This window comes from Geotrypetes seraphini, chromosome 1 (assembly GCF_902459505.1).
Source record: "Geotrypetes seraphini chromosome 1, aGeoSer1.1, whole genome shotgun sequence".
Lineage (NCBI taxonomy): Eukaryota > Metazoa > Chordata > Amphibia > Gymnophiona > Dermophiidae > Geotrypetes > Geotrypetes seraphini.
This window is the reverse complement of record NC_047084.1, coordinates 298,726,666-298,753,984: the sequence shown is the minus strand read 5'-3', so window position 1 is coordinate 298,753,984 and position 27,319 is coordinate 298,726,666. Positions and strand designations below refer to the sequence as shown.

The 27,319-nt window shown below is 44.0% G+C and overlaps 1 protein-coding gene and 1 long non-coding RNA gene across 6 annotated transcripts in view; one reads left to right on the top strand and one right to left on the bottom strand.

Moving 5' to 3' along the window:
- The window catches only part of LOC117364691, an 85,722-nt gene extending 60,180 nt beyond the window's left edge, over positions 1 to 25,542 (top strand). The window contains exons 3-6 of one of the 5 annotated variants that reach the window (XM_033954175.1): positions 92 to 337; positions 1,711 to 1,824; positions 18,935 to 19,271; positions 25,003 to 25,539. In XM_033954175.1, coding sequence (XP_033810066.1) covers positions 92 to 337; positions 1,711 to 1,824; positions 18,935 to 19,074 — 500 coding nt within the window. In that variant the 3' untranslated portion in view covers positions 19,075 to 19,271; positions 25,003 to 25,539. Of the gene's footprint in view, positions 1 to 91; positions 338 to 1,710; positions 1,825 to 18,934; positions 19,272 to 25,002 lie in introns of all 5 variants that reach the window. The other 4 variants (XM_033954194.1, XM_033954213.1, XM_033954184.1 and 1 more) reach the window with 4 other exon arrangements.
- Positions 1 to 26,208, bottom strand: part of LOC117364721 — a 39,398-nt gene extending 13,190 nt beyond the window's left edge. Inside the window, exons 1-4 of the long non-coding RNA XR_004540303.1 lie at positions 26,175 to 26,208; positions 26,065 to 26,087; positions 25,938 to 25,958; positions 79 to 302 (exon numbers count right to left, since the gene is read on the bottom strand). This is a non-coding gene — a long non-coding RNA (uncharacterized LOC117364721). The remainder of the gene's footprint in view (positions 1 to 78; positions 303 to 25,937; positions 25,959 to 26,064; positions 26,088 to 26,174) is intronic.
- Positions 26,209 to 27,319: the final 1,111 nt, after the last annotated feature.

The following is a 27,319-nucleotide window of genomic DNA, read 5'->3' as shown; positions in this document are numbered from 1 at the left end:
ACTTAAGCTGATGACTACTGGTCATTCTGAATATGTTTTCACATTCCCACATATATTAATAAGTGATTTCTTTTTTACCTGTCTGCTGCAGAACCTGTTTCCAATGTGTTGGTATATCCAGTTCCAGGGGAGAACAGCTCAATCCTGCTGCACTGTAATTTCTCTGGTGATGGGGACTTCATCTATTGGAGCAGAGATGGGAAGAGCGTCCCAGATGGGTGGAAGCTAATGAACAGGAACCAAACTTTGCAAGTGCCCAGCACAGAAGCTTGTTCTCTGTTTCGATGTGAGATCTTTAGTGCCTATGAAAAAAAGTCCAATGATTTCATATACAAAAGTGAGTGCAGTGTTTTTGTATTTGACAGGTTAGGTTTCTGACACTTATAGTATAAATATTGAGTTAAGACAGTAAGTTAGGTTCTGGGTCACAGATTATAACTAAGCTAGTCCTGGTTTTCAACTTCTATGTGAAGTGTTTGGGGGGGGGGGGTTAGACTGGAGTGATCTGTTTCTTAGTACCAGATGATCACCTTACATATATACCTATATAGCTCTATAATACCATTTTTTTTTTTTGAGGGAAGATATGCCCTCAGGCACAGAATATAGTTAGAATTTTAAATGAGTAAAAATAAAGGGAGACAGCTATAGGAGTACAGGCCTATGAATAAAGCACGAAATAGTTTCAGCTGTGTAGATAAGAGAAGTTTAGGTGTCAGTTTAAGATGCTGATTCCTATAGGTATTTGAGCATGTGATCTCTCAGTACAACACCTGTGTGTTTAATAAGAGGAGCTAGATGCACTAAAAGTGGTTGGTAAGACCGTGTGGATTTTATGGCCGATTCCGAAACAGTGATTGATGTTCAAACAAGTTTGCATGCAAATGATTTGCGTGGAGGTTCGCCGTAATCTCCGTTCGATCCTGTCCGATTGATCACTTGAGAGCGACTCTCACACATCTTAGGCAATCACTAAATTCTCCAAAGGCCTCAAGAACAAAATTAGATAGTACTGCATCTGAATGTAACTCACCTTGAGCTGTAATAGAAAATGTGTGAGCCAAATGCAAATCCTTTCCCTAAACATTGTAAGGATAATTTGTAACAGGGCTTAGGTTAATTGGGCCAGTAGGTGTCTACTTAAGCACTGTTTTATAAAGACACATAGGCACTGTTTGTCTTTATGAACTACTAGCATAAATGCAAGTAAATTATTAAAGTACATACACAATTTTAGAGTATTTTATACTATGAGCATGGCTCCACCTTTGCTCCAACCAGCCCACATCCCAGTGAAGTCTACATAACAATATGTGCATTCAAGCCATCATGCGCACTTTTTACCCCAACGCAATTTTATGAGTTTGTCTGCGTAGTGCATGATGACAAATAAAAATGAATTGACCCAATAGTCTGCCCAGTTTGTTCTGACCTAGTCCTTGCTGCCTCACCCAGTAAAATTCATTTCACAAAGTAGCAAAGTGCCCACTAAGACGCTCTTCCAGCTGACGTAGGATATAACCCCCTAACCTAAGCCAGTTTTGGTTGTCTCTCATTGGTTCTCTGTCATGCTGAGCAGATGAGTGTTGGGTTTTGCACAGGAGCTGTACATTGAACTGCTGCCCTCAAGTCTTATCACAAACTATATAATAATAACGATGATAAGAAAGAAGTGTACATATAAATGATTTGTTCTTGATTTCTTTTAAGATGAACACTGCAAGGATTGGACATCTATTAAGATTGCTGCAATTTCTTCAGTTGCTGGTCTAATAATAATAATAATAATAATAATAATAATTCTCTTGGTCATCTACTTCTGTTGTAAGTATTTTCTGTAGTGTTGTTATCCATATTTATTTATTTGAACTTAGTTGAAGAAATTCATTCAAAGTGTGATGCACTGCAAGAATAATCTTGATATAGGCAATAGAAAATTGCAGCAGTAAAAATATTGAAATAACAGTACACTTTGGATAGAACGCTATACACAGTGCTGAAACTTGGGCACCCAAAAAATTCACCCTAAGCACTATTCTATTCTACTAAGGGCACACACCTTCTGTAGAATAATGCTGATCCTGCGCCTAAATTTTGGGCGCTAGATTTATACCTGCTAAAGCCTGGTATAATGCCAGCGCCAATGTTCCCTTGAAGCTGCGAGGCCACGCATCTTTTTTTGAAGACCCTATGCAGCACATTACCACCTCCCTCCCACCTCTATCCTGGCTTCTGCTGCTGCTTTTCTAAATGAGCAACAGCGGTGGCAAAACAGCTTGCCTTACTCTCTCGCTGGGCCGGACTCGCAGCCTTAGTCTGATCAGCAGCTGGCTTTGCCCTAGAACCGGAAGAGGATATTGTAGGGGCATGACCAGCAGCTGTGCAGACTGAGATGCAAGTGCAGACCCAGGAAAAAGAGGTAGGCTGTTTTGCTGCTGCTGCTCATTTAGAGAAGAAGCAGCAGCAGCAGTTGGGGCGGCCATGGGAGGGAGGAGGAGAAGATACAAGAAGCAACAGCCAGGGTAAAGAAGAGACAGGTGACAGATGTGATGAACATAAGAATTGCAACTGCTGGGTCAGATCAGTGGTCCATCATGCCCAGCAGTCCGCTCACGGGCGGCCCTCTGGTCAAAGACCAGTGCCCTAACTGAGACTAGCCCTACCAGCGTAGGGGGGAGGAGGTGAGAGAGGAAGGCACTTGATGGAAAGGGAGAGAGGGGTAGATAATTTATAGAAGTGGGAGAGAAAGAAGGCAGATGGTATGGGGAAGAGACAGAGGTGGAAGATAATGGAAGGGGAGACCCTGGATGAAAAGGAGACACCATATAGAAGGGGGGGAGAGAGAAAGAAAGGTGGCTGATGCAGGATGGGAGGGGAGACAGATAGGAGGAAGGGGAAGAGAAGGGGGGAGCAGATGCTATATGGAAGTGGGGAAGACCGATTCTGGATAGAACAGAGAAGAGACTGCGGGATGACAGTGGAGGAGGACTCACCACAGCATACGCTAAAGGTGTGATAGGAAAGATGGGAAGAAAACCATCTGATAATAGAGCCCTGAAATCCAAACGAGGACAGTGTATTGATGAGTAGGTGATGATTTACCATGTCAAAAGCTGCGGATAGATTAAGAAGGATTGGGAGTAGAGGCCTTTGAATTTGGCAAGGAGCAGGTCATTGGAGACTTTCGTAAGGGCAGTTTCTGTAGAATGAAGAGAGAGCCCGATTGAAGTGGGCCAAGGATAGCTTGAGATGAAAGAAAGTCTAGACAATGGCTGTGAACAGCACATTCAAGTAGCTTGGATAAGAAGGGGAGAAGGGAGACAGGACAAAAGTTGGAAGGGCAAGTAATAATAATAATAATAATAATTTTATTCTTGTATACCGCCATACCCATAAAGTTCTAGGCGGTTTACATCCATTAAATTAAGGTCCGTGATAGCACACGGATTTACAAAATTTTGATAAAGATACAGGCAATGAAAGTGGGGGGGGGGAACTTTTTTGAAGGGATTAGGTCGGGTTAAACGGTGATACAGGAGGAGGGTTGTAAGATATGATATAGCGAGAGAGAGATGAAATCGGGAGGGGGGGGAAGGGACAGCCGAAGGGGCGGGGTAGAGAGGGAAAGGGGAGAAAAAAGGGGGCAAGTGAGGGGTTTTTGAGGAGCAGTGTAACAATGGCATGTTTGAAGGTGTCAAGCACAGTTGCGGTGGAAATAGGTTGTGGATATAACAGATAGAGATGAAGACTATAGGAGAAAGAATGGTAAGTAGATGGCTGGGGATGGAGTCAGAGGAACAGGTATTGATTTGGAGGAGGAAAGAAAATGTGCAGTTTCCTCCTCAGTAATTTCAGGAAAGGAAGGTAGGGATGGCAAGGACGAACGGGCTCGGGGAGGTGGTTCAGTTGAGAACTCGAGGTTAATTTTGTGAACCTTGTCATAGAAGTACTCAGCTATAGTCTGGGAGGAAAGTGACAGAGGGGTTGGAAGTGGGGAGGGGAGGACACCTTGAGTAAGGAGTTCAGTGTGGTAAAGAGGTGGCGTGAATTGGAATCAATTAGGCGGTTGTAGTAATCTTGTTTGGCAAATGAGAGAGCGAATTGGAAGGCAATCAGGAGGAATTTGAAATTAATGAAGTCAGCATGAGTACAGGATTTGAGCCAGAAATGTTCAGCAGACCTGACAAAGGAGCCTAAGTAGCAGATTTTAGAGTTTAGCCAGGGCTGGAGTTTGGGGTACCTTACAGAGCGTGGGGTAGGGGAGGGAGGATATTTAGAACAGAGAAGAGAGCATTGAGAGAGAAAAAGAGATAACAGTTATTGCGGATGGGCAGATTAGATGGGCCATTTGGTCTTTATCTGCCATCATGTTTCTGTGTTATAGGAGGAGACAGTCTTGTTTACAGACATGTAGCTACAGACATGTAGCATAGTGGTAGAAGCGAAACAGCGATGGAGAGAGTGTCGGGGTCGATGGCCTGAAAAGTCCTAAGTGTACAGGAGGAAATCAGCTGGGGGGGACGGAGATGGATTGTGAAAGTTATCAGATGATGGTCGGAGAGAGGAAGGACTGCCATGGAGAAATTTGTGATAGAGAAGTTGGAGAAGACAAGATCAAAGCAGTGGTGATTCTAGTGGGAAGGGGAGGTGGAGTGCATCTGAAGATCAAATGAGGATGTTAAGGCTAGCAGTTTAGCGGCATAAAAGTTAGAGGGATTGAATGAATGTTGAAATCACCAAGGATGAGGGAGGGCGATGAATGTTCAAGAAAAAGGGAAAGCCAGGAGTCAGTCAGTGAGGAATGAAGGGAGGGATTTTTATCCCAGGACAAGCAGGCAGCATATTCTTTACGCATGGGTGACGTCACCGACGGAGCCCTCGGTACGGACCTTTTTAACTAGAAAGTTCTAGTTGGCCGCACCGCGCGTGCGCGAGTGCCTTCCCGCCCGACGGAGGAGTGTGTGGTCCCCAGTTTCTTCGTTTCCGCGGAGCGAAGAAGACGTGTGTTTTTTCAACGGTCGTTGAAATTCTCTTTTTGCCTTCCCGCTCGCGTTATTTTTCGTTTTATTCACCTTCGGGTGCTTTTTTCTTTTCAGTTTCAAAAAAAAAAACAAAAAACTTTATTTTTCTCCTTATTTTTTGTTCCTGCCCCGGCGGGGCCTGTTGTCACTATCCAGGCCTCCGGGTTCGATTTTGCGGAGGCCGTGTTCCCATTCATGCCCCCGCAGCCCGGTTTTAAGAAGTGCCAGCGGTGTGCACGCCCGATCTCCCTCACTGACCCACACAATTGGTGTTTGCAGTGTTTGGGACCGGAGCATCGGGCGGACTCCTGCACCCGCTGTGCCACTCTTAAAAAACGCACTTTGAAGAATCGTCAAATTCAGCAAAATATACTTTTCGGCACCGGCCCGGCTATGGACTCGACTTCTTCACCTGCGGCACCGTCAAAATCGGCACCGGCCACTTCGACACCGCCTGATCCGTCATCGGCGCCACCGGCGCCAGGTAAGCCGGCTAAGAAGCCTTCCACCCTTGAGCGCCCTCCCACCTCGGTGGCGACACCGGCCCTTTCAGCTCCACGCCGACCCAAAAAACGCTCCGCTCCGATATCGGTGAGTGCCTCGTCATCGGCCTCCTCATCGCCGGGGCGTAGAGCGGCACCCATGGAACCAAAACAGAAAAAAGTGGTTCCGGTGCCACCCCTGGATGACCGCATCGCGGCCATCCTCCAAGACAAGTTGCAGGAACAACTCCAACAGCAACTTCAGCAGCTCTTGCCCTCCATCTTGGCACCGCTGCTTTCGGTACCAGACTGGCCCGAGCCCCGCACCGTCCAACCGGTATCCACTCCATCGGTACCTTTGGACTCGTCCATGCCCATTCTTTCGGCGTCACATCTCCACACTCATGCCGAGAGTCACGCCTTGGCGACGGTCGATCCTCCTCGGAACCGGACAGGGCACCGGTCTTCCCGTGACCCTGACCGGCACCGTTCTTCCCGGGACCGAGACAGACACAGGTCTTCATCCCCCGGTACCGTCTCGGTACGCTCGGGCAAGTCTCTGTCTAAGACTCACCATACCGAGCCTTCCACTCCGGTCTCTCGGCACGCACATACTGATGTCAGAGACCCGGACCTATGGGAAGAATCCCCTCCCGGTACCGAGGAGGACGCATCGTCGTCGGACGAGGAGCCTTCGGCCCCCGATACCACATCTAAGCCTGAGCAATCTTCTTTTTCTAAATTCCTCAGAGAGTTGTCGGGGGCTTTGTCTTTGCCTCTAGAGTCTGACTCTAAGAAATCACAAGCTTTCCTAGAGGCATTAGACTTTGATCAACCTCCCAAAGAGTTCCTAAAGTTGCCCGTACATGACATCCTACGGGAAACTTTTTATAAAAATTGGGAGAACCCACTTACTGTCCCTGGGGCCCCCCGTAAACTGGATAGCCTTTACAGGGTCATACCAATCCCTGGATTTGATAAACCCCAGCTGCCCCATGAATCTCTCCTGGTGGAGTCCACCTTAAAAAAGACTCAGGGCTCTAGTGTTTATGCCTCCACCCCTCCTGGCAGAGAGGGCAAAACTATGGACAAGTTTGGCAAGCGACTCTACCAGAATGCCATGCTTGCCAACAGGGCCAACAACTACTCATTTCATTTTTCATTCTACCTGAAACATCTGGTTCTCCAACTCTCCGCCATGCAGAAGTACCTGCCGGAACACAAGGTTCCACTATTCCAACAGCATATCTCCAGCCTGCTCCAACTGAGAAAATTTATGGTGCGCTCTATATATGATTCCTTTGAGCTCACCTCCCGTGCATCTGCCATTGCTGTGGCTATGCGCCGCCTGGCCTGGCTCAGGGTCTCTGATTTGGATATCAACCATCAAGACCGACTAGCCAATGCTCCCTGTCTTGGGGATGAACTATTTGGAGAGTCCCTGGATACAACCACGCAGAAACTCTCAGCTCATGAGACCAGATGGGACACTCTCATAAAACCTAAGAAAAAGGCTCCACCTGCTCGTCCTTACAGACCACAGGCCTCATATCAGCGCAGGTTCTCCGCTAGGCCGCTCAATCCACCTTCACAGCAACCTAGGCGGCCCCGTCAGCACCAGCACACCCAGGCTCGTGCCCAGTCCAATCAACCTGCCAAACCATCCATCTTCCTCCTGCCAAACCATCTCAGCCCTTTTGACTCTTCTCTCCAGGGCATAGCCAGTCTTCCACCTTCATTGCCTCTTCCTCAGCCAATCGGAGGCAGGCTCCACATCTTCCTCAGCCGTTGGGAGGTCATCACATCGGACCAGTGGGTCCTCAACATCATCCGCCACGGCTACTCTCTCAATTTCCAGACTCTTCCACCAGACAATCCTCCCGTAGAGTCTGCTTCTCATTCAACTCAAACCCCCCTCCTCCTGAGGGAGGTCCAATCCCTCCTTCTTCTCAATGCCATCAAAGAAGTGCCTCCGGAACAAAGAGGTCGGGGATTCTACTCCCGCTACTTCCTAGTTCCCAAGAAGACAGGAGACCTCCGTCCCATTCTAGATCTCAGGGACCTCAACAAGTGTCTAGTCAGGGAGAAATTCAGAATGCTCTCCCTTGCCACGCTTTACCCACTGCTCTCTCAGCACGACTGGCTATGTTCCCTGGACCTCAAAGAGGCCTACACTCACATCCCAATCAATCCGACCTCACGTCGCTACCTGCGATTCCAGGTGCACCACCGCCATTATCAGTACAAAGTGCTACCTTTTGGCCTCGCTTCATCACCCAGGGTGTTCACCAAATGCCTCATTGTGGTAGCGGCCTTCCTCAGGTCTCACAACCTCCAGGTGTTTCCCTACTTGGACGATTGGCTAGTAAAAGCACCTACGTCTCCACTTGTGCTACAAGCCACTCATCATACCATCTCTCTCCTTCATCTTCTGGGGTTCGAGATCAACTACCCCAAGTCGCATCTACTTCCCACACAGCGCCTTCAGTTCATTGGAGCAGTTCTCGACACCACACTGATGAGGGCATTTCTCCCCTCCGACCGTCAACGAACTCTGCTCCACCTTTGTCGTCAGGTGCTCCTTCATCAAACCATCCCTGCTCGAGAGATGATGGTCCTTTTGGGCCACATGGCCTCGACGGTCCATGTACTTCCTCTGGCTCGACTCCACCTCAGGACACCTCAGTGGACTCTAGCCAACCAATGGTCACAGACCACGGATCCTCTTTCTCATCCCATCTCTGTGACATCGTCTCTTCAGCAATCTCTACAATGGTGGTTGAACTCCTCCAATCTTTCCAGGGGCCTTCTTTTTCATCTGCCCCCTCATTCCATGATCATCACCACGGATGCCTCCCCTTATGCATGGGGAGCTCACCTGGGAGATCTACGCACCCAAGGTCTTTGGACCCCGCAGGAGCGTCTTCATCATATCAATTTCCTAGAACTGAGAGCCATGTTCTACGCTCTCAAAGCCTTCCAGCACCTTCTCTGCCCTCAGGTTCTTCTCCTGTGCACGGACAATCAAGTCGCCATGTACTACATAAACAAGCAAGGCGGCACCGGTTCTCGCCTCCTTTGTCAGGAGGCTCTCCGCATTTGGACCTGGGCCACGGCCCGCAGTCTCTTTCTCAAGGCTGTCTATATCCAGGGCGAACAGAACTCCTTGGCCGACAATCTCAGCCGCATCCTTCAACCTCACGAGTGGACTTTGGATCCTCCCACGCTCCACTCCATCTTTGCTCGCTGGGGCACTCCGCAGATGGACCTATTTGCAGCTCCTCACAACCATCAGCTGCCCAGTTCTGTTCCAGACTCTTCTCTCCTCACCGTCTGGCCCCGGATGCATTCCTGCTCGACTGGACGGATCGGTTCCTCTATGCCTTTCCTCCACTGCCTCTGATGTTGCGGACTTTATCCAAACTCCGCAGGGACGGGGCCACCATGATTCTCATCGCTCCTCGGTGGCCTCGCCAACACTGGTTTCCTCTCCTGCTTCAGCTCAGCGTCAGGGAGCCCATTCCTCTTCCTGTGTTTCCTACTCTACTTACGCAACAACGTCAGTCTCTACTGCATCCCAATCTGTCTTCGCTCCACCTGACAGCTTGGTTTCTCTCGGCCTGACCTCTCCAGGAAATCTATCTCAGCCTGTCCGTCTCATTTTGGACGCCTCCAGGAAACCGGCCACCCTCCAATGTTACCATCAGAAGTGGACCAGGTTCTCCTCTTGGTGCCTCCGTCATCATCACAATCCCACCTCTTTAGCGGTGGAATCTGTCCTGGACTACTTGCTCTCCCTGTCCAATGCGGGCCTCAAGTCTACTTCAATCAGAGTCCACCTCAGTGCCATCACTGCGTTTCATGAGCCTATCCTCGGAAAACCTCTCACGGCTCATCCTCTGGTTTCCCGATTCATGAGGGGCCTCTTCAATGTCAAACCACCTCTAAAGCCTCCGCCGGTCGTCTGGGACCTGAATGTGGTTTTATCAGCTCTCATGAAACCTCCTTTTGAGCCTCTTGCCACAACTTCGCTCAAACTTCTAACATGGAAGGTGCTTTTCCTCATTGCCATCACCTCTGCCAGGAGGGTTAGTGAGATGCATGCACTGGTCGCCGATCCACCGTTCACTGTTTTTCACCATGACAAGGTGGTTCTGCGTACCCATCCAAAATTCCTTCCCAAGGTTGTCTCGGCTTTTCACCTCAACCAGTCCATTGTGTTGCCTGTCTTTTTCCCGAAACCTCATTCACATCCTGGGGAACAGGCCTTACACAGTCTTGATTGCAAGCGTGCCCTGGCTTACTATCTTGATCGTACAAGGGCTCACCGCTTGTCCCCTCAGCTCTTCCTGACTTTCGACCCTAATCGTTTAGGTCAACCGGTCTCTAAACGGACGCTATCCAACTGGCTTGCAGCTTGCATCGCGTTCTGTTATGCTCGGGCCGGTCTGTCACTGGACGGTGCTGTCACGGCCCACAGGGTGAGAGCTATGGCCGCTTCTGTGGCTTTCCTCCGTTCCACACCCATTGAGGAAATCTGCAAGGCTGCCACCTGGTCCTCAGTTCACACATTCACTACTCACTATTGTCTGGATACTTTCTCCAGACGGGATGGGCACTTCGGCCAATCTGTACTTCAGAATTTATTTTCCTAATGGCCAACCATCCCTCCTACCTCTTTGTTAGCTTGGAGGTCACCCATGCGTAAAGAATATGCTGCCTGTTTGTCCTGGGATAAAGCACAGTTACTTACCGTAACAGGTGTTATCCAGGGACAGCAGGCAGATATTCTTACGTCCCACCCTCCTCCCCGGGTTGGCTTCTTAGCTGGCTTATCTTAACTGGGGACCACGCACTCCTCCGTCGGGCGGGAAGGCACTTGCGCACGCGCGGTGCGGCCAACTAGAACTTTCTAGTTAAAAAGGTCCGTACCGAGGGCTCCGTCGGTGACGTCACCCATGCGTAAAGAATATCTGCCTGCTGTCCCTGGATAACACCTGTTACGGTAAGTAACGGTGCTATCAGGTGGTTGATAAACCACAGTTGCGTGGAGGGGTAGAGGTACAAAAGACGGATAGAGTGCACTTCAAAGGAAGAGAAGCGGCGAGACTGAGATGGAATAAGGGGTTGAAATCTGCAAGAATGTGAAAGCAGTAGCCAAACGCCATCTCCATGACCAGCTGGGAGAGGCGTATGGGAGAACAGGTAGCCTCCATTACACAGGATGGCAGCTGAAGTAGAGTTATCCGGGCAGATCCAGGTCTTGGTATGTGTGAGCAGATGGAGAGATCGAAAGATGGAAAGGTCATGGATATAGGCAAGCTTATTAGAGACTAAGTGAGCATTCCATAGGGCAGATGGAAGGGGGGGGGAGGAGGAGGGGTCAGAAATAAGATTGGTGACATTGTGGGGTGATCCGTATGAATAGGGTGGGAGTTGGTTGGGAAGGCTAGGGTTGGGATTGATATCCCTAGCAGAGAGCAAAAGAAGGAGCAAGAAGATACGGGTGAGAGAGGAGGAATCAAGGGAAAGCCTGATGCACTGCAGGCAAAATGCTTGAAGGGAGAATGGGGATGACTGAGGGCTAGATGCAGTAAAGCCTCTGATCTAATGATTGTTGCTAAACTGGTTTGACTGGTTTTGCGACCAATTCTATTTGCCGACCTGATACTCTAAACAGGCTCACCGCGTGGTTTTCCATGTGGTCCTACATTCTCCGATTCTGGCATGCAAATGAGGTCATTAATATTAAAACCAAGTGTATCTTGTGGCTGCAAACACCCTACCTGGCAGTGGGAGAGATTCCATCTCTCTCCAGCCATCAACCAACACACCCCCAGGCAGCGGGAGAGATGTCCACTCTTTCCCACCACCAACCAATACCCCTCTCCCTCCGGCAGCAGGAGAGATGCCCAATCTTTCCCACCACCAAGCGACACCCCCCCCCTCCGGCAGCGATGAGAGATATCCACTCTCTCCTGCAGCAAACACCCCCCAGCAGCAGGAGAGATGCCCGAGCTCTCCCGCCACTAGGCAACACCCTCTACGCCTTCGATGACACCTGCCTTCTCCCCCTTACCTTGCTTTAGATGGCTGAAGGGATGCCTACTCCCTCTGGACAACTGGCCCACCTCTTCAAAATGGGCTTTTCCCTCCCTAGTGCATCCTGGGATGCACCGGGGAGGGACCTGAGGCTCTGATTTGACCCAGGTTGTTTAAGCTTCCTCCTATGGGTGGTGCCTTAAGCATCTGGGCCAATCAGAGCCTTAGGCTCCTCGCCAATTCAAATAAGATCAGTGGACAGCAGCGAAGATTTCCTACATTTGCATGTGCCCATCACTGATGCAGAAAAACGCCATAAAAAAACAAAAACGCACTTTCCTGCTGCACTAACATAGAAACATAGAATATGACGGCAGAAGATGGCCGGCGGCCCAACAAGTCTGCCCACTCAAGAACCCTCCCTCCCTGGTGTACCCATCTTTTATGCATAACTCTGTAGCACCCCCACCTGTTTGTCCCATCGACTTTTGAAGTCGAGTACGCTACTAGCCTCGACCACCAGGCGTGGAAGTTTATTCCATTGATCAATCAAGTTTTCAAGTTTCAAGTTTATTAAAATATTTTTTAAATTGCTTATTCAGATTTCTAAGCGGTTTACAATATAAAATTACATAAAAACACATAAAACTTTGGGATACTAAATAACAACAAATCACCTGTTTGGTGAAGAAGTATTTCCTGGTGTCACCATGAAATCTTCCCCCCTTAAGTTTTAGCGGATGCCCTCTTGTTGCCATGGGACCCGTAAGAAAAAATAATTCTTCCTCCACTTCAATGTGACCCGTGATGTATTTGAATGTTTCTATCATGTCCCCTCCTTCTCTGCGCTCCTCTAGAGAATATAGGCGCAATCTGGTCAGAAGTTCTTCATATGTGATGTCTTTAAGTCCTGAGATCATCCTAGTGGCCATTCTCTGGATCAACTCCATTCTCTTCACATCTTTTTGATAATGTGGCCTCCAAAACTGGACACAGTACTCCAGGTGAGGTCTCACCATGGATCTGTATAATGGTAGTATGACTTCAGGCTTTCGGCTGATAAAGCTCCTTCTGATGCAACCCAGCATTGGTCTAGCCTTTGCTGAAGCTTTCTCCACCTGATTGGCAGCTTTCATATCTTCTCGGATGAGAACTCCCAAGTCCCTTTCTGCAGTGGATCTCGCTAAGTTTTCACCATTCAAGGTATATGTTCTGCATGGGTTTCTGCTCCCAAGGTGCATTACTTTACATTTTTTGGCATTAAAGTTCAGGGAGAGGAGGAGAGAAGCAGCGTCAACTTTTTTCATTTGCACATAAAACATGCCTCTCTCCCCAAAAAACTACTATAATTCAGGTAAATCATAAGAACATAAGAATTGCCACTGCTGAGTCATGCCCAGCAGTCCGCTCATGCATCGGCCCTCTGGTCCAAGACCAGCACCCTAACTGAGACTAGCCCCACCAGCACACGTTCCTGTTCAGCAGAAACTTGTCTAACTTTGTCTTGAATCCTTGGAGGGTGTTTTCCCCTATAACAGCCTCTGGAAGAGCGTTCCAGCTTTCTATCACTCTGGGTGAAGAAGACCTTCCTTACGTTTGTACGGAATCTATCCCCTTTCAACTTTAGAGAGTGCCCTCTTGTTCTCCCTACCTTGGAGAGGGTGAAAAACCTGTCCTTATCTACTAAGTCTATCCCCTTCAGTACCTTGAATGTTTCGATCATGTCCCCTCTCAATCTCCTCTGTTCGAGGGAGAAGAGGCCCAGTTTCTCTAATCTTTCGCTGTACGGCAGCTCCTCCAGCCCCTTAACCATCTTAGTCGCTCTTCTATGGACCCTTTCGAGTAGTACCATGTCCTTCTTCATGTACGGAGACCAGTGCTGGACGCAGTACTCCAGGTGAAGGCATACCATGGCCCGGTACAGCGGCATGATAACCTTCTCTGATCTGTTCGTGATCCCCTTCTTTATCATTCCTAGCATTCTGTTTTCCCTTTTTGCTGCCGCCGCACATGTGTGAACGGCTTCATCGACTTGTCGATCAGAACTCCCAAGTCCCTTTCCTGGGAGGTCTCTCCAATACCGCCCCGGACATCCTGTATTTGTGCATGAGAATTTTGTTACCGACATGCATCACGTTACACTTATCCATGTTGAACCTCATCTGCCATGTCGATGCCCATTCCTCGAGCTTGATTATGTCACGTTGCAGATCTTCGCAATCCCCCTGCATCTTTACTACTCTGAATAACTTTGTTTCATCCACAAATTTAATCTTGTAATTTGTTTTTAACAAGCATGCATGAAACATGCCTGTCTCTCCTAAAAACTCAAAAGAAGCGTGATTTTATTACCCTCCACTAAAAATATATAGATACACTTTTTTTTTTCATTAGCCACAGTCAAAACAAAAGTGCTAGCACTGTAATAGCACCACCAGACCAGTCACTGCTTTTTGTCGCCAAAAGCTGACGCCGCTCTTTGAAAATGCCTCGGTGATTTTTAAGAATCCACCAGAGGGCTCATTTCAATGTTAAAGAGCACATTTGAATGCCATTGTCGGAGACTGCTAGAAACCTCGCTAAAGACAGAGATAATCCGTTTTGATAATCCGCCACTAAAATGCGTGCAGGCTAAACCGCCAGAAAACAGTTTAGCAACGGCGTTAAAGTTTTGAGAATCTTGCCCTCAGAGATAAAATAGTGTAAACATGGGCATGTGAAATAAGAGAAACAGATGTGAGGCCAAAGGTAAGGCCTTGGATACCTAGGGAGAAGCCTCTGGAAATCTCAGTTCACAGCATATATGGGCCCAATTTCCACTGACCAAAAACAGGTTTGTTCCATTCTACATCAAGTGGCAAAGTCAAGGGAAAGCCAGAAGTTAACCAGGTAGCGACAATATTCAATGCTGGTATTCAGATAACTATCTGGACAAGTTAGGACAGCTAAGCAGTTGTTCTATCTTGCCAGAATAGTTCTTTGGGTACTGGTGCCGAGTATGAACTGTGCCGAGTATGAACTGTATCCGGATAATTTCTGGCAGTTACTCCATTCCTTGTTATTCAGTGCTGGTATCTGGATACAATCATCTGCTGAATATCTGGGTATAACTTTAAATTCTGCATAGTTTTAAAGCAATGGTTTCAAACTCAGACCCTTTGCAGGGCCACATTTGGGATTTGTAGGTACTTGGAAGGCCTCAGAAAAAAATAGTTAATGTCTTATTAAAGAAACTAGTGTTTAAGCCTGTTACATTAACGGGGTCCTAGAATATATGACTGGCTGTCTGTCTTTATTTATGTCTCTCTCCCTGCTCCTGTCTCTTTCTTCCTTTCTTTCTGTCTCTCTCCCTCCTGCAATTTTTCCCTAGCCTCCTTTGTCTGTCTGTATTTTTTTCTGTCTCTCCCCTCCCCCCCCCACTTTCCTTTGCAGAAGCAGCAGTGATATTTCCCTTCCCCTCCAAATCCCTGTGTAGTAGTAGCAGCATTTCCCCCCACCACCACCCCATTCCCTTCTCTTCCCCCCCTCCCCCCACTTTCCTTTGCAGAAGCAGCAGCGGTATTTCCCTTCCCCTCCAGGTCCCTGCTGAAGCAGAAGAAGCATTTTCCCCCACACCCCATTCCCTTCTCTTACCGTGAGCTGCCCTGCTCCGTTCGGCCCCTCCCACTTCCTTTCCAGCGTGCTGGCCTGCTGTGGCTGAAGGTTTTTTTTCGGCGGCTCTTCTCACGATCCCCGTGGTGGCAGTTCCTCCTGTTCAAAGCGGCCTGCTGAGGTTCGCGGCCGGCTGTAACGAACCTCGCAGGCCGCTCTCCAACTTGGTAGCATGTTCCCTCAGACGCGATTACGTCAGAGGGAACGTGCTACCATGTGGAGAGCGGCCTGCGAGGTTCGTTACAGCCGGCCGCGAACCTCAGCAGGCCGCTTTGAACAGGAGCGGTAACGTTTTTTGCGGGAAGGGGGGAGTCTAGTAAGTACACAGGGCCGGACGCAAGAGGAGCCGCCACCGCGAAAAACCCCAGCGAGACCGCGAGTGTGGGGCCGTTGCAAAGAGCTGACTTCTGCAGCGCCGTAGTCAATTTTGTTTTGAATGTGTGAGCAAGCAGTGAGTTTTTTTTTCCTGCAGGAGAGTATGAGCGGTAGTGGTTGTTGCGGGAGAGGAGGGGGTGGGTTGGAGTCGGCGACGTGCAGGCTGCCAGAGCGGCAGGGGTAGGCAACCTTTTTTGTTGAATGTCTGCCGGGTAAAGCGCCGTGTCGAGGAAAGCAAGCAGTGAGTTTTTATTTTTCCTGCAGGAGAGCATGAGCGTTAGCGTTTGTTGCGGGAGAGGAGGGGGTAGTTGGAATTTGTCAGCTTCGCGTGGGGCCGTAGTAAGCGCGGGGCATGCTGCAGTCTTGGCGGCCACGGACATACGGATCACGGAAGCACGCCGATAAGACTGCGCATGCGTCGCCTACGGTTTTATTATATAGATTACAGTTTTGCATGACGTAAAACTCTTTACAGTTTATAAATCTTTCCTATTGGCTAAGTCTTAATAATAATATTGTAATTTATAGCTAACGAGACGTATGATAAAGAAACTGTTTTATTTTACTTTTGTAATTATGATAAACATACCGAGGGACTCAAAATAGTACTTGGCGGGCCACAAGTTTGAGATCACTGGTTTTAAAGCAATATCAACTGTAGTGTTTAAATGTCAGGAGGCTGGTATTTACACTTTTGGACTGTGACAAATGAATCTCGGCACTAGTCTGGATGGTGCTTTAATAATAGTATTTACTAAAATTAAACTTCTTTGATTGTCACAAAACAGTATATTGACTGTTGACGAACTGCTGTATTTCTATCTGCACAGTTCCAAGATACATTCCTTCAAGGATCCTTCTGCTTCCCTATGGGCAGGTTCTGGCAACTTCTGTACTTTTTAGAACACCTCTTTGGACCTGAATTTGGCTCAGCTTGATTGTGTAGCAGGACAGTCTCTTTTCCTTTACCTTCAGTACTGGGTGGTTATAGACTCCTCTTCCCTAATATTAGCTGTGGGTGCTACACTACTTGGGAAGTGCAACCAAGGCACTTGCTCTTGACGTCATACCATAGAGGACTCCAAGCATGCTCAGAGCTGAAAGAGACACAGCCTGTCAGTGGACTTGAAGGCCTCCTCTCAGATTTGTGCCCTGGGCCCTGCTATATCTACCACCAGTTCTGGTAGTACCTTTTCTGTCGGTCACATTGATTAGAAGAGGCTGAATGAAGACTCCTTGTTCCTTGAAGGCACAACTGACAGCTCTGTAGTTTCTAGATCTGTTTCTGTCAAGCCTGCAGGATGACTTCTCTTCTACTAGGCTAGAATCCTTTCTTCCATGAAACCAAGCTGGGAGCTCATGAATGAGAAATGTAATGGGGTGGATAGGATATTTTTGGATGACAGAAAAAAAGGTGCTGGTGGTGTGTACCATCAGAAAAAAAATAAAAAAGTCCTACCTATATCTGTCTGTCTGAGCACAGTAGCTCATTTTGTGGGTGCTGAGCTCCCTGAATTTTGAGCAAGCTCCTTCATTGTGTCCAGGGAGGGATAATTCATATCAAAATGTTTGTATCTATGTTCTCAAGACTCTGACAAAGAAAAATAAAAAGAATGGTACTCTCTTTTTTGCCTCAATGTAATTTTCTGTGAGGAGGTTTGAGGAGAACAAAATAATCCATTCTAGCAGTTGACAGCTAAAACAGACTGATAGGAAAAAATAGTGGATTCAAGAGTGGAAAGAACTGCCCTCTTCTAGGCTTTTGAAGAGCAGGTCCAGAATAAGCACCATTAGGGTATACAACTGTTGTGTGGCTGACACTTCCTTGTCCATGGAGAAGGAGGAGTTCCTACAGTATTTTTGGGTCACAGTTTGACCACTTACTGTATTTATCGCTCCAAAATACACACTTTTTTCCCACCCAAAAGTAAGTGGAAATCTCTGTGCGTCTTATGTAGGGAAGGTACAAAAAAAATTTGCCCCCATACTGTTTAAAAACACCCCTCCCGCCGCCACACCTGTTTAAAACACCCCGCCCGCTGCACCGCCACACACCCGCTGCACCTTTGTTAAACACCCCCCGCGGACTCGCGAGAACTGATCGCAGCCATTCAGAAAGCAGCACGGGCTGAAGCAGGAGCACGGAAAGCTTTGCTCCTGACCTCTGCACTCTTCTGACCTCTGTGCCATTGGCTGGGAAATAAGAGGAGACAGCTAGCCAGAGAGGAAGGGATTTTAAAAGGTAATACAAGGACAGCCATCTAGGGAGGGAGGGAGGGATTTTAAAAGGTAAGGGAGGTATGATTAAAAAAGGTACTGGGGGTATGTACGGGGTATGGGGGATGATTTAAGGAACTGGGGGGGGTTATATGGTGGGTATGGGGATGATTTGGGGTATGAGGCCTGCCTGCCACTAGGCCAGCCTGCCTGCCTGCCATTAGGCCAGCCTGCCTGTCACTAGGCCACTAGGCCTGCCTGCCACTAGGCCTGCCTGCCCTGTGCCCTGTCCCTGCCTACCACTAGACCACCAGAGGGGGGGACAGGGTGCAGAGCCTGGCAGGGAGGGGGGACAAGGTGCAAAGCCTGACAAGGAATATGAGGTTGGGTACAGTGCCTGGCAGAGAGAATTTGGTTCAGAATGGTTTTTTTTCTTGTTTTCCTCCTCTAAATCTAGGGTACGTCTTATGGTCAGGTGCATCTTATGGAGCAAAAAAATACAGTAATTGTGTCAAAAATTTAATATAGCTCTTAATTCTCTAAAACAATCAAAGTTTCTTTGGGCTGACAGCACTAGAAACCAAAATCCTCCTCTTATCTATAAAAAAATAAGAAGCAGAAGTGACAGAGTTGTGTGATGTACCCTACACTGCATTGCCAGTGTATGTCACCATTTAACCTGTAACCCGTTCTGAGCTCTTTAGGGACAGCAGGATAGAAAATGAATTAAGTAAATACAATAAATAAATTGCTCTATAGAGGTCACATCTAGGCCTGACTGAGGTGTTTGGTTTTATGCCTATTTAACTATTGGTCTCTTCACTGAGACTTCCTACAAGGATGCCAATTAGTGTTTTTTGTACAAGTGGCTTTTGTGTTCTGGACACCTATCAGCTAGAAATGAACTGGTGTCACAACTTCAGCCCTTGAGAGCCATCGATTAATATTCATGACATATTTTCATACTTCTGAGATACATTAACTTGTATGTTATAGTTCTCTGAAAATCAGAATTGTCCTTGGTGCTTGAGAAGCTGTTTAGAATAGATTTGAACTGATGATACTGGTGTTATATTTTTCTGCAAAACTAGGTTAATGAATGATTATCTTTTATATGCATTTCTTGTCCCCTATTTCTTTTAAAAGGTAAAAGGAGAAAGTCAAGCCACAATAAGCTACCGGAAGTGCAGAAATTAAGAAGTGATGGAAACCCCAGCCCACAGGAGAGAAGCCAATGTCTGCTGGTGTCTGCTCAGGCTGCTGGAAGTCACAGTGAGAAAGTCTGACCTGTGCTGCTCTTATTCAGATTCCTCATTCTGCAATGCTACAGCTATAAGGGACCATTACTGAATCTGAGAACACCCCAGCACCATCTGTGACAGAACTGCTAAGCAACTGATCCAAAAGCAATGAGATAGCCACTAATCGTGTACTTGTTCTTGGCAGCTTTGGAGTCGGATGTTTTTTTATTGAAGCTAGTCTGGTTTGAATAGGGCGTGGCTTGGAACACGCACAAGATGGAGGTGTGATCACATTGCTCTGCTCCCCCAGGCACTAATTCTGAAGAATTTGCTATAAAATAAAGTTTCTTGTATCAAAAGAACTTACTATAAAGTCAGAGGATGGCAACTTTAAGACAGATGAAACTTGAGACGGCTTTTGTGGGCACTGGTAAGCGTGTCAAACATGATCATGTGACGCCAGTAAAGACTGCACTCCTGGATGAGGAAGAAATTGATAAAAAAGAAGTGATAACAGCGCTGGAAAAAATACAGCAGATGCTACAAAAGAACACAGATTACATACAGGAAGTAAAGGAAGAGGTTGTCAACATAAATAAGCAATTGGAATTGGCAAACCAGAGAGTGACAACATTGGAAAAAAAAATGGAACAGTTGGAACTAACAGAGGTTCAGTTTAAAGCTGAAAGAAAAATCATTTCAGAGATGCAACAACAACTGGAAAATTATGAGAATCGTGGACGTCGGAAGAACATAAAAATAATTGGGCTGGCGGAAAAATTGGAGGGAGATAATCCCATAAAGTTTCTGGAGACTTTAATACCAAAACTTTTTCAGCTGAACTCAAAACAACCTCTTGAAATTGAAAGAGCCCACAGAATTCCGTTCCAACGGTCAGAAAGTCAGTCAAAGCCCAGACCGCTTATCTTTAAACTGTTAAGGTTTCAGCAAGCCTTTGAAATACTGAAGTTGGCAAAAGCAGAAAAAAATTTGACATATAAAGGATCAAAATTATTATTTTTGCCTGACTTTGCAAAAAAATACAGCAGCATTGAGGCAGCAGTTTCTGCAGTTAAGACCACAGCTTAAAGAAAAAGGATATAGATACGGTTTATATTTCCCTGAAAAGATGAGGATTTCCTATGGGAGTAAATCACTATATTTTGAGGATCCAGGGAAGTTGAAAGACTTTCTGAATAACTCTGAACCAATGACTATGTAAGGAAAAAAAAGGTTTAGAAGACAGAAATATATTAATAGGAGTGGAATATAAAAGTAAGACTGGAATAGAATGGATGGAATGCTAAGGATTTATGAAAATGTTACATTTCTTCTTTTATGTATGTGTGTAGTGAATATGAAATTGAATGAAATGGTATAGAATTCTAATATAAATATATTTAAAGAAGCATATTCATAAATAAATTAAAAGAAATATAGATATTATGCTGTGAAAGTGGGAGGAGGGAGGAATATAAGATGAACTTAAGGAGGATTTATAAAATATGTAAAGTTTTGAAATGTTCATTTATTAATATTGAATATGGGGGAACTTAAAAGATTTAAAAAAGAATTGATAAAAAGGTAAAGGTGGTATTTGACCATTTTGGAAATTGGGTTATATAAAAGTATGGAAAAATAATGAAATAAATGGTTATGTTAATATTTATAATATGTCATGGTAGTAAGATATAAGATGGGAAAAAGTACATTTATATGTGGGAGACAATGTATAAATGCCTGGGGGGTGGAAGTGGTTGCATATCCTATGCGTGGTTCAAGTTTATCCATAATGAAGGGAGGGGTGGGAGGGATATGGGGAGGGGGGATATTTAAGAGTAAAGGGAAAGAATATCTGTGTAGTAGGGGATATTATATCATATTCTTATATTTTATGGATGTTATGGGAAGGATGGTGTCTAATCAATTTCATTTATATAAACTGGAGTGTCAATGCTGGAATTTTATTGAGTTGAAAGATGGAGACTAAATTCTACTCTTTAAATGTCAATGGCCTGAATCACCAAATTAAAAGGAAAAAAATGTTAAATTTCCTTAAAAAGCAACAGGCGGATGTATATTTCATCCAAGAGACCCATCTGTCCACAATAGAATCTAGAAAGCTGGAAGGGGGATGGATTTCAAAAGTATTTTTTGCTCCAGCAAATGGGAAAAAGGCTGGAGTGGCCATTTTAATTAATAAAAAATGTACAGCTGATTTTAAGTTGGTAGAAATGGATCCATTAGGAAGGTGGGTGCATATTGAAATGAGCATGGAAAATAATACCCTGGACTTATTTAACATCTACGCTCCTAATACGAATCAGATGGAGTTTTTTAAGAACCTACTACAAATTTTAATGCCACTGGCTGCTTCTAATTTAGTGGTGGCTGGAGATTTCAATGCTGTAATGGATTCAATTATGGATAAAAATCCAAGTAGAGTTATGAAATCATTAGGGCTAGATAATTTGGTAAAATCTTGTGATTTAATAGATATATGGCGTATTCTTCATTTTAATGATCGGGAATTCTCTTTTTGTTCACAGGTCCATAATTCTTTTTCAAGAATTGATTATATTTTTGTTTCAAATAATTTAGCGAAAAATGTAATAAAAGCTATTATAGATCCTATTCTCTTATCTGATCATGGTGCTGTATGGATTGAGTTAAAGGATGGTGAAAAGGATTATTCTAAGCCGGTTTGGAGATTTGATAATTCTTTGGTAGTAGATTCAAATTTTACTGAAGATTTTAAAATAAAAATGATTGATTTCTCCAAATTAATGATACTAATGATATAAATATGGAAGTATTATGGGATGCGTTTAAAGCAACCATGAGAGGTAATATTATTTCATATTCAGCATACGTTAGGAAAAAGTTTACGAAACAATTTGTTGATTTGGAAAAGGAAATTAAAATATTGGAAAGTAATTTAATTAATAGATGGGAGTGGAATACTTTACAATTATTATTAAAAGCAAAAGTTAAATATAATGAGTTATCCTCTAAATTTGTAAGGAATGATTTATTTTCTCAACAAACTCAATACTATGGAAATTCAAATAAGGCAGGTAGGATGCTAGCAAATTATCTTAAAGCAAGGAAAAGAAGAACAAAAATTGTTGTAATAAAAGATAAAAATGGAAAATCACATAATAAAATTGATCAGATTCTAAAACAATTTTTTAGTTTTTATAAAGACTTGTATTCTTCTGAATCTTACAGAGATAGAGAAAAGGATGGATTGGAATTTTTAAGTTCACTTAAGGGGCCTCAAATTCCTGAACATATAAAAGGAAGTTTAGAAGAACCTATATCTTTAAAAGAGTTAGAAACAGCATTGAAGTCTCTTAGAGTTGGATCCGCTCCAGGTGGTGATGGATATACGGTAGAGTTCTATAAATTATTTCAAAATACTTTGTTACCCTATTTGTTAAAATTATATCAATACCAACTGAATAAAAGTTGTATATCAGGTACTATGGCAGATTCATTAATTATTGTCTTACCAAAACCAAACAAAGATCATACTTTGGTATCAAACTACAGGCCTATTTCATTAATTAATGTAGATGGTAAACTTTTAGCCAAAGTTTTGGCATTAAGATTGGCCAAAGCTCTCCCTTTTATTATTGATACTCACCAAACAGGATTCGTTGCAAGAAGACATTCTTCCAATAATACCAGACTGGCTTTTCATACTTTAAATTTAACAAAAGATATTCAGGATCCGGCATTCTTAATTTCTTTGGATGCAGAAAAAGCCTTTGACAGAGTTGAATGGTCTTTTATGTATCAAGCATTAGAATGGTGTGGTATAGGGACTGGTTTTATTCAAATGATTCAGACATTGTATAGCTCCCCTGGTGCTAGGCTATATATTAATAATAATTTATCAGATAGATTTAGTTTACAAAGGGGGGTTAGACAAGGTTGTCCTTTGTCTCCTTTGCTTTTTGATGTTGTTCTGGAACCCTTGTTGATAGCTATTAATCAGGCAAAGGAGATACAAGGAATTCCGTTTTCAAGTTGGGAATATAAGCTCTCCGCTTATGCGGATGATATTCTGCTTTATTTGAGGAAACCAGAGACTACTATTCCATGTTTGCTTGAATTGATTGAAAAATTTGGAAAGTTTTCTGGGTACAAGATTAATTGGAGCAAATCGGAAGTGCTACCACTTAATGTACATTGTACCAAAGGATTATTTGATTCATTTACATTTGTTTGGAAAGAAGATGGATTAAAATATTTAGGAATCAATATCAAAAGTAATATTGAAGATACAGTAAAGGAAAATGAAAAACTTTTATTAAAGAAAGTAACGGAAATGTGTGAGCAATGGAATCCTTTATATTTATCTTGGTGGGGGAGAGTTCAAACAATTAAAATGATGATATTGCCTGTGGTTTGTTATCAAATGAGTATGATACCAGTTTTTTTTCAGGGGTCATTTTATAAAAAGTTGAATGGTATTCTTACAAAATTTGTTTGGTTGGGGAAAAGACCTAGAATTGCTTTAGTAAAGTTACAAAAAACAATTGTGGAAGGGGGGGTAAATTTTCCAAATTTTTATAGGTACCATCAAGCCTATATTTTAAGACAGGGTATGTATTGGGTCCTTCCAGAGCTCATGGAGAATGTCCCAGACTGGTTGTATTTGGAATGGCGACTCATGTTTCCTATACATTTGGTTCATCTTTTGAGTATACCAATGCCTAATAGATACAAAGGGAATAGAATTTTGATTGATACTTGGAAGACTTTGAGATATGTTACTAAATTATCACCTATTCCAATTTTTAAATCATTAAATCAATCCATTTGGCTAAACTCCAAGATTAAAATAGGCGGTCATAAAATTCTCTGGAAACAATGGATCATTGCAGGAATAAGAACTTTAAATGATGTTATTTCAAATGGTAAGCTGCTTAGTTTTTCACAGCTGCAACATAAATATGGTTTTACTAAGTCACAAAGTTTTAAATGGTTGCAGCTGAAGCAGGCTATTCAGGAGGGGTTCCCTGAATGGAAAGATCTTGATACTCAATATAGTTTGGAAATCCTGTGTTTCCAGGCGGATTTCTTGGGTCACCAAGCCGCTAAGTGGTATAAATTGATTTATGGTTTTACAAATAAAAAACAAAAAACGGGTCTAAGAGACATTTGGAGCATTGAGATTAAGCATCAAATTTCTGCTTCTCAATGGCCACGAATTTGGTCTTGGAAAATTAGATGTACAGTGTCGGCATCTATGAGACAGACTTGGTTCTTTTTGTTGCATAGAGCTCTTTTGACCCCAGTACGTTTACAAAAGTTTGATAGCTCTAGATCTAATAAATGTTGGCACTGTAATCTAGAAGCAGGGACTTTGGATCATCTAACTTTTTATTGTCCTTGTATTAACGCCTTCTGGAAGTCAATTTGGTCTCAAATTAATTATTTTCTAGAAAATCCAGTTGCTATGTCATATGATACAATTTTGTTTGGAACAATGATGAGAGCAAAGAGTCAAATTTCAGCAAATAATAATAAATTACTAATGATTATGACAGGGGTTGCCATTCAAAATATAACTAGAAATTGGAAAGATTATACAAGACTTAACTATACTTTTTGGTGGAATTCTATATGTTATATTTATAAAATGGAACGAATTCTTGCTATGCAAAAAGGAAATTATAACAAGTTTAAAAAAATTTGGGGGCCATTGATTGAATATTCGAATGATTAGACACTTTTTTTTTTATAGAAGAATAATATGATATGGGATTGGGAGGGTATAATGTGTGAGATTCAAATAAAATGTTGATATGTGTGGAAGGGAAGGGGGGAGGGGGGATAATATAAGATTTAATATTATATGAAGTATACAAGTGAATTGTATGAATATTGAATGATTATTGTATACTTGTTATGAGATATGAAAATGAATAAAGAATTGGAAAAAAAAAAGAAGCTAGTCTGGTTTATGATCATAGTAGGGAGGTCAGAAGGATAGGCAAGGATCCATATATTTTAAATGTGTTTTAACTGTGAGAGCTATCAATATTTGCACATGAGAGAGAACATTCTCTTTAATAGTGAAGAAGCAGCCCACTGACTAAAAGAGTGGCCTAAGAACCATGGAAATACTGTACTTGAATGTAACTCACCTGGCATTGTAGCGTGTGCTAAAAATGCTAGTGCACCTTAGTAAAAGGAGCCCTTTGACTGCTTGTGGAATGAGGCTCTTGTCTATAAGACAATAAGTCCTGAAGTAATTTAAGAAAAGATTTTATGAATATATATATTTTTTTTTAATATAGTAGGGAATAATTTGGGTTCATTGGAATTCAACCCATTTCTTTGTTTTCCTTTAAAAAATTTAATTAGTAAATAAGCAATATGTTTCCCCTTTTAGTGGGCTTGTAAAGGATTGTTTTTTGTATTGTTTGTTGTATTGAAAACTTGTAAGGAAACCTTTTTTTCCTTGATATCTTTATGATATTGTAAATGTATTAAATTCAAATTTAAAAAAAAAAAAGATTTTATGAATATTGATTTTGTTTTTGTTAAAAAAAGTAAGTGAAAAGTAACATAATAGTAACCGGGAGAAGAAATAAGCCACACTCAGTTACATTCAGAGAGAGGCAAACTTTAAAAAAAATAATAAAAAATTTAAAAAATGCACAGCCAAAGCACTATTTAATTTTAAGTTATGCAACTTTGGACCTGGTTTCCTGAGTGGCCTGTCCTGCATTTGAGCTTCAGTTCCAGTGTTTACAAGTGTTCCAGCTTTCAGTGATTCATCAAATTCCTAGCCAACGCAAGAAAGCCTGCAAACAGAGGACGAGGTTTTCTTTTAACTTTATTTTCCTGTGTGCGCACAGTAGGTTTAATTTTGTTTAAGTGATACTTACCTGAGAAGCTTCAATAGGTTCCTGCAAGGAAAAGAAACAATTATTAAAGTTTGACAAAGAAAAGATACAATAAAGAAAAGGGTGAAGAAGACACAGAGGTAAAAGAAGGAAACTAAGCGGTACTTACCTCCAATACTCCTTGATGTTCACCTTGGAGAGAAAAGATAAGCTTTAATGTTATAGAATTTAGAGATAAGAAATAAAAAGGTATAAGAAATTTTATAAGAGAATATTTACCTGAATAATTTCTAGGTTTATCTAACACTGACCTGCAAGAAATAGAAAAAAATATTATTTGAGCACTTCACATAGAATAGAATTGTTATAGATACTTTAAAATATCTTTAAGGAAACTATTTTAATTAGAATAACTAATATGGCATTTTTTTTCTTAAACAGTATTTTATCACTAATAATAAAACCTTAAGTGTGCATGCATACTCCTACCTGTGTGATCCGTGATTCGTAGGTCCGTTGCAGGTAGGAGTGCGCATGTGCGCTTAGGGTTCTATTAGCTTGGGAGGAAATACAGCGGCCACACACTAGCGGACCCAAAGGTAATGTTCTATGGTCTGACCGTCTCCCTTACACTCCCTGGCCGAAGTTATTTTTAAGTTCAAAGCTGCAGCGGTGGCTCCTCTCACGAGCCGCACCTGCGTCAGAGAAGGCTTCCGATGTGGGCGGGGATCGTGAGAGGAGCCGCCGTGGCAGCTTTAAACTTAAAAATAACTCCGGCAAGGAACTAAGGGAGCCATTGGGGGAATGCTGCTGCACAGAGAAGTGGAAGGGGAGGAAAATGCTGCTGCACAGGGAAGTGGGGGGGGGGAAGAAGGGAATGCTGCGGCTGCTGCATATGGAAGTGGGGTGGTGGAGGGAATGCTGCAGCTGCTGCACATGGAAGTAGGGGGAGGGAAATGCTGCTGCTGCACAGGGAAGTGGGGTGGGGGAGGGAAATGCTGCACAGGGAAATGGAGGGGGAGGGAATGCTGCTGCTGCTGCACAGGGAAGTGGGGGGGAGGGAAATGCTGCTGCACAGGGAAATGGAGGGGAGGGAATGCTGCTGCTGTGGCTGCTGCACAGGGAAGTGGGGGGAGGAGGGAAATGCTGCACAGGAAAATGGGGATGGAATGCTGCTTCGGCTGCTGCAGGGAAGTGGGGGGAAGGGAAATGCTGCTGCTGCATAGGGGGCAGGGAGAGAGACAGATATAAAGAAAGACAGACAGCGGGAGGGAGGGAGAAAGAAAGAAAGATAGACAGCGGGAGGGAGACAGAAAGAAAAGAAAGACATAGGGGCAGGGAGAGAGAAAGACAGACAGACAAAGGGGGCCAGGGAGAGAGACAGACAGAAAGAAAGCAGGAAGGAGAGAGACAGAAAGAAAGAG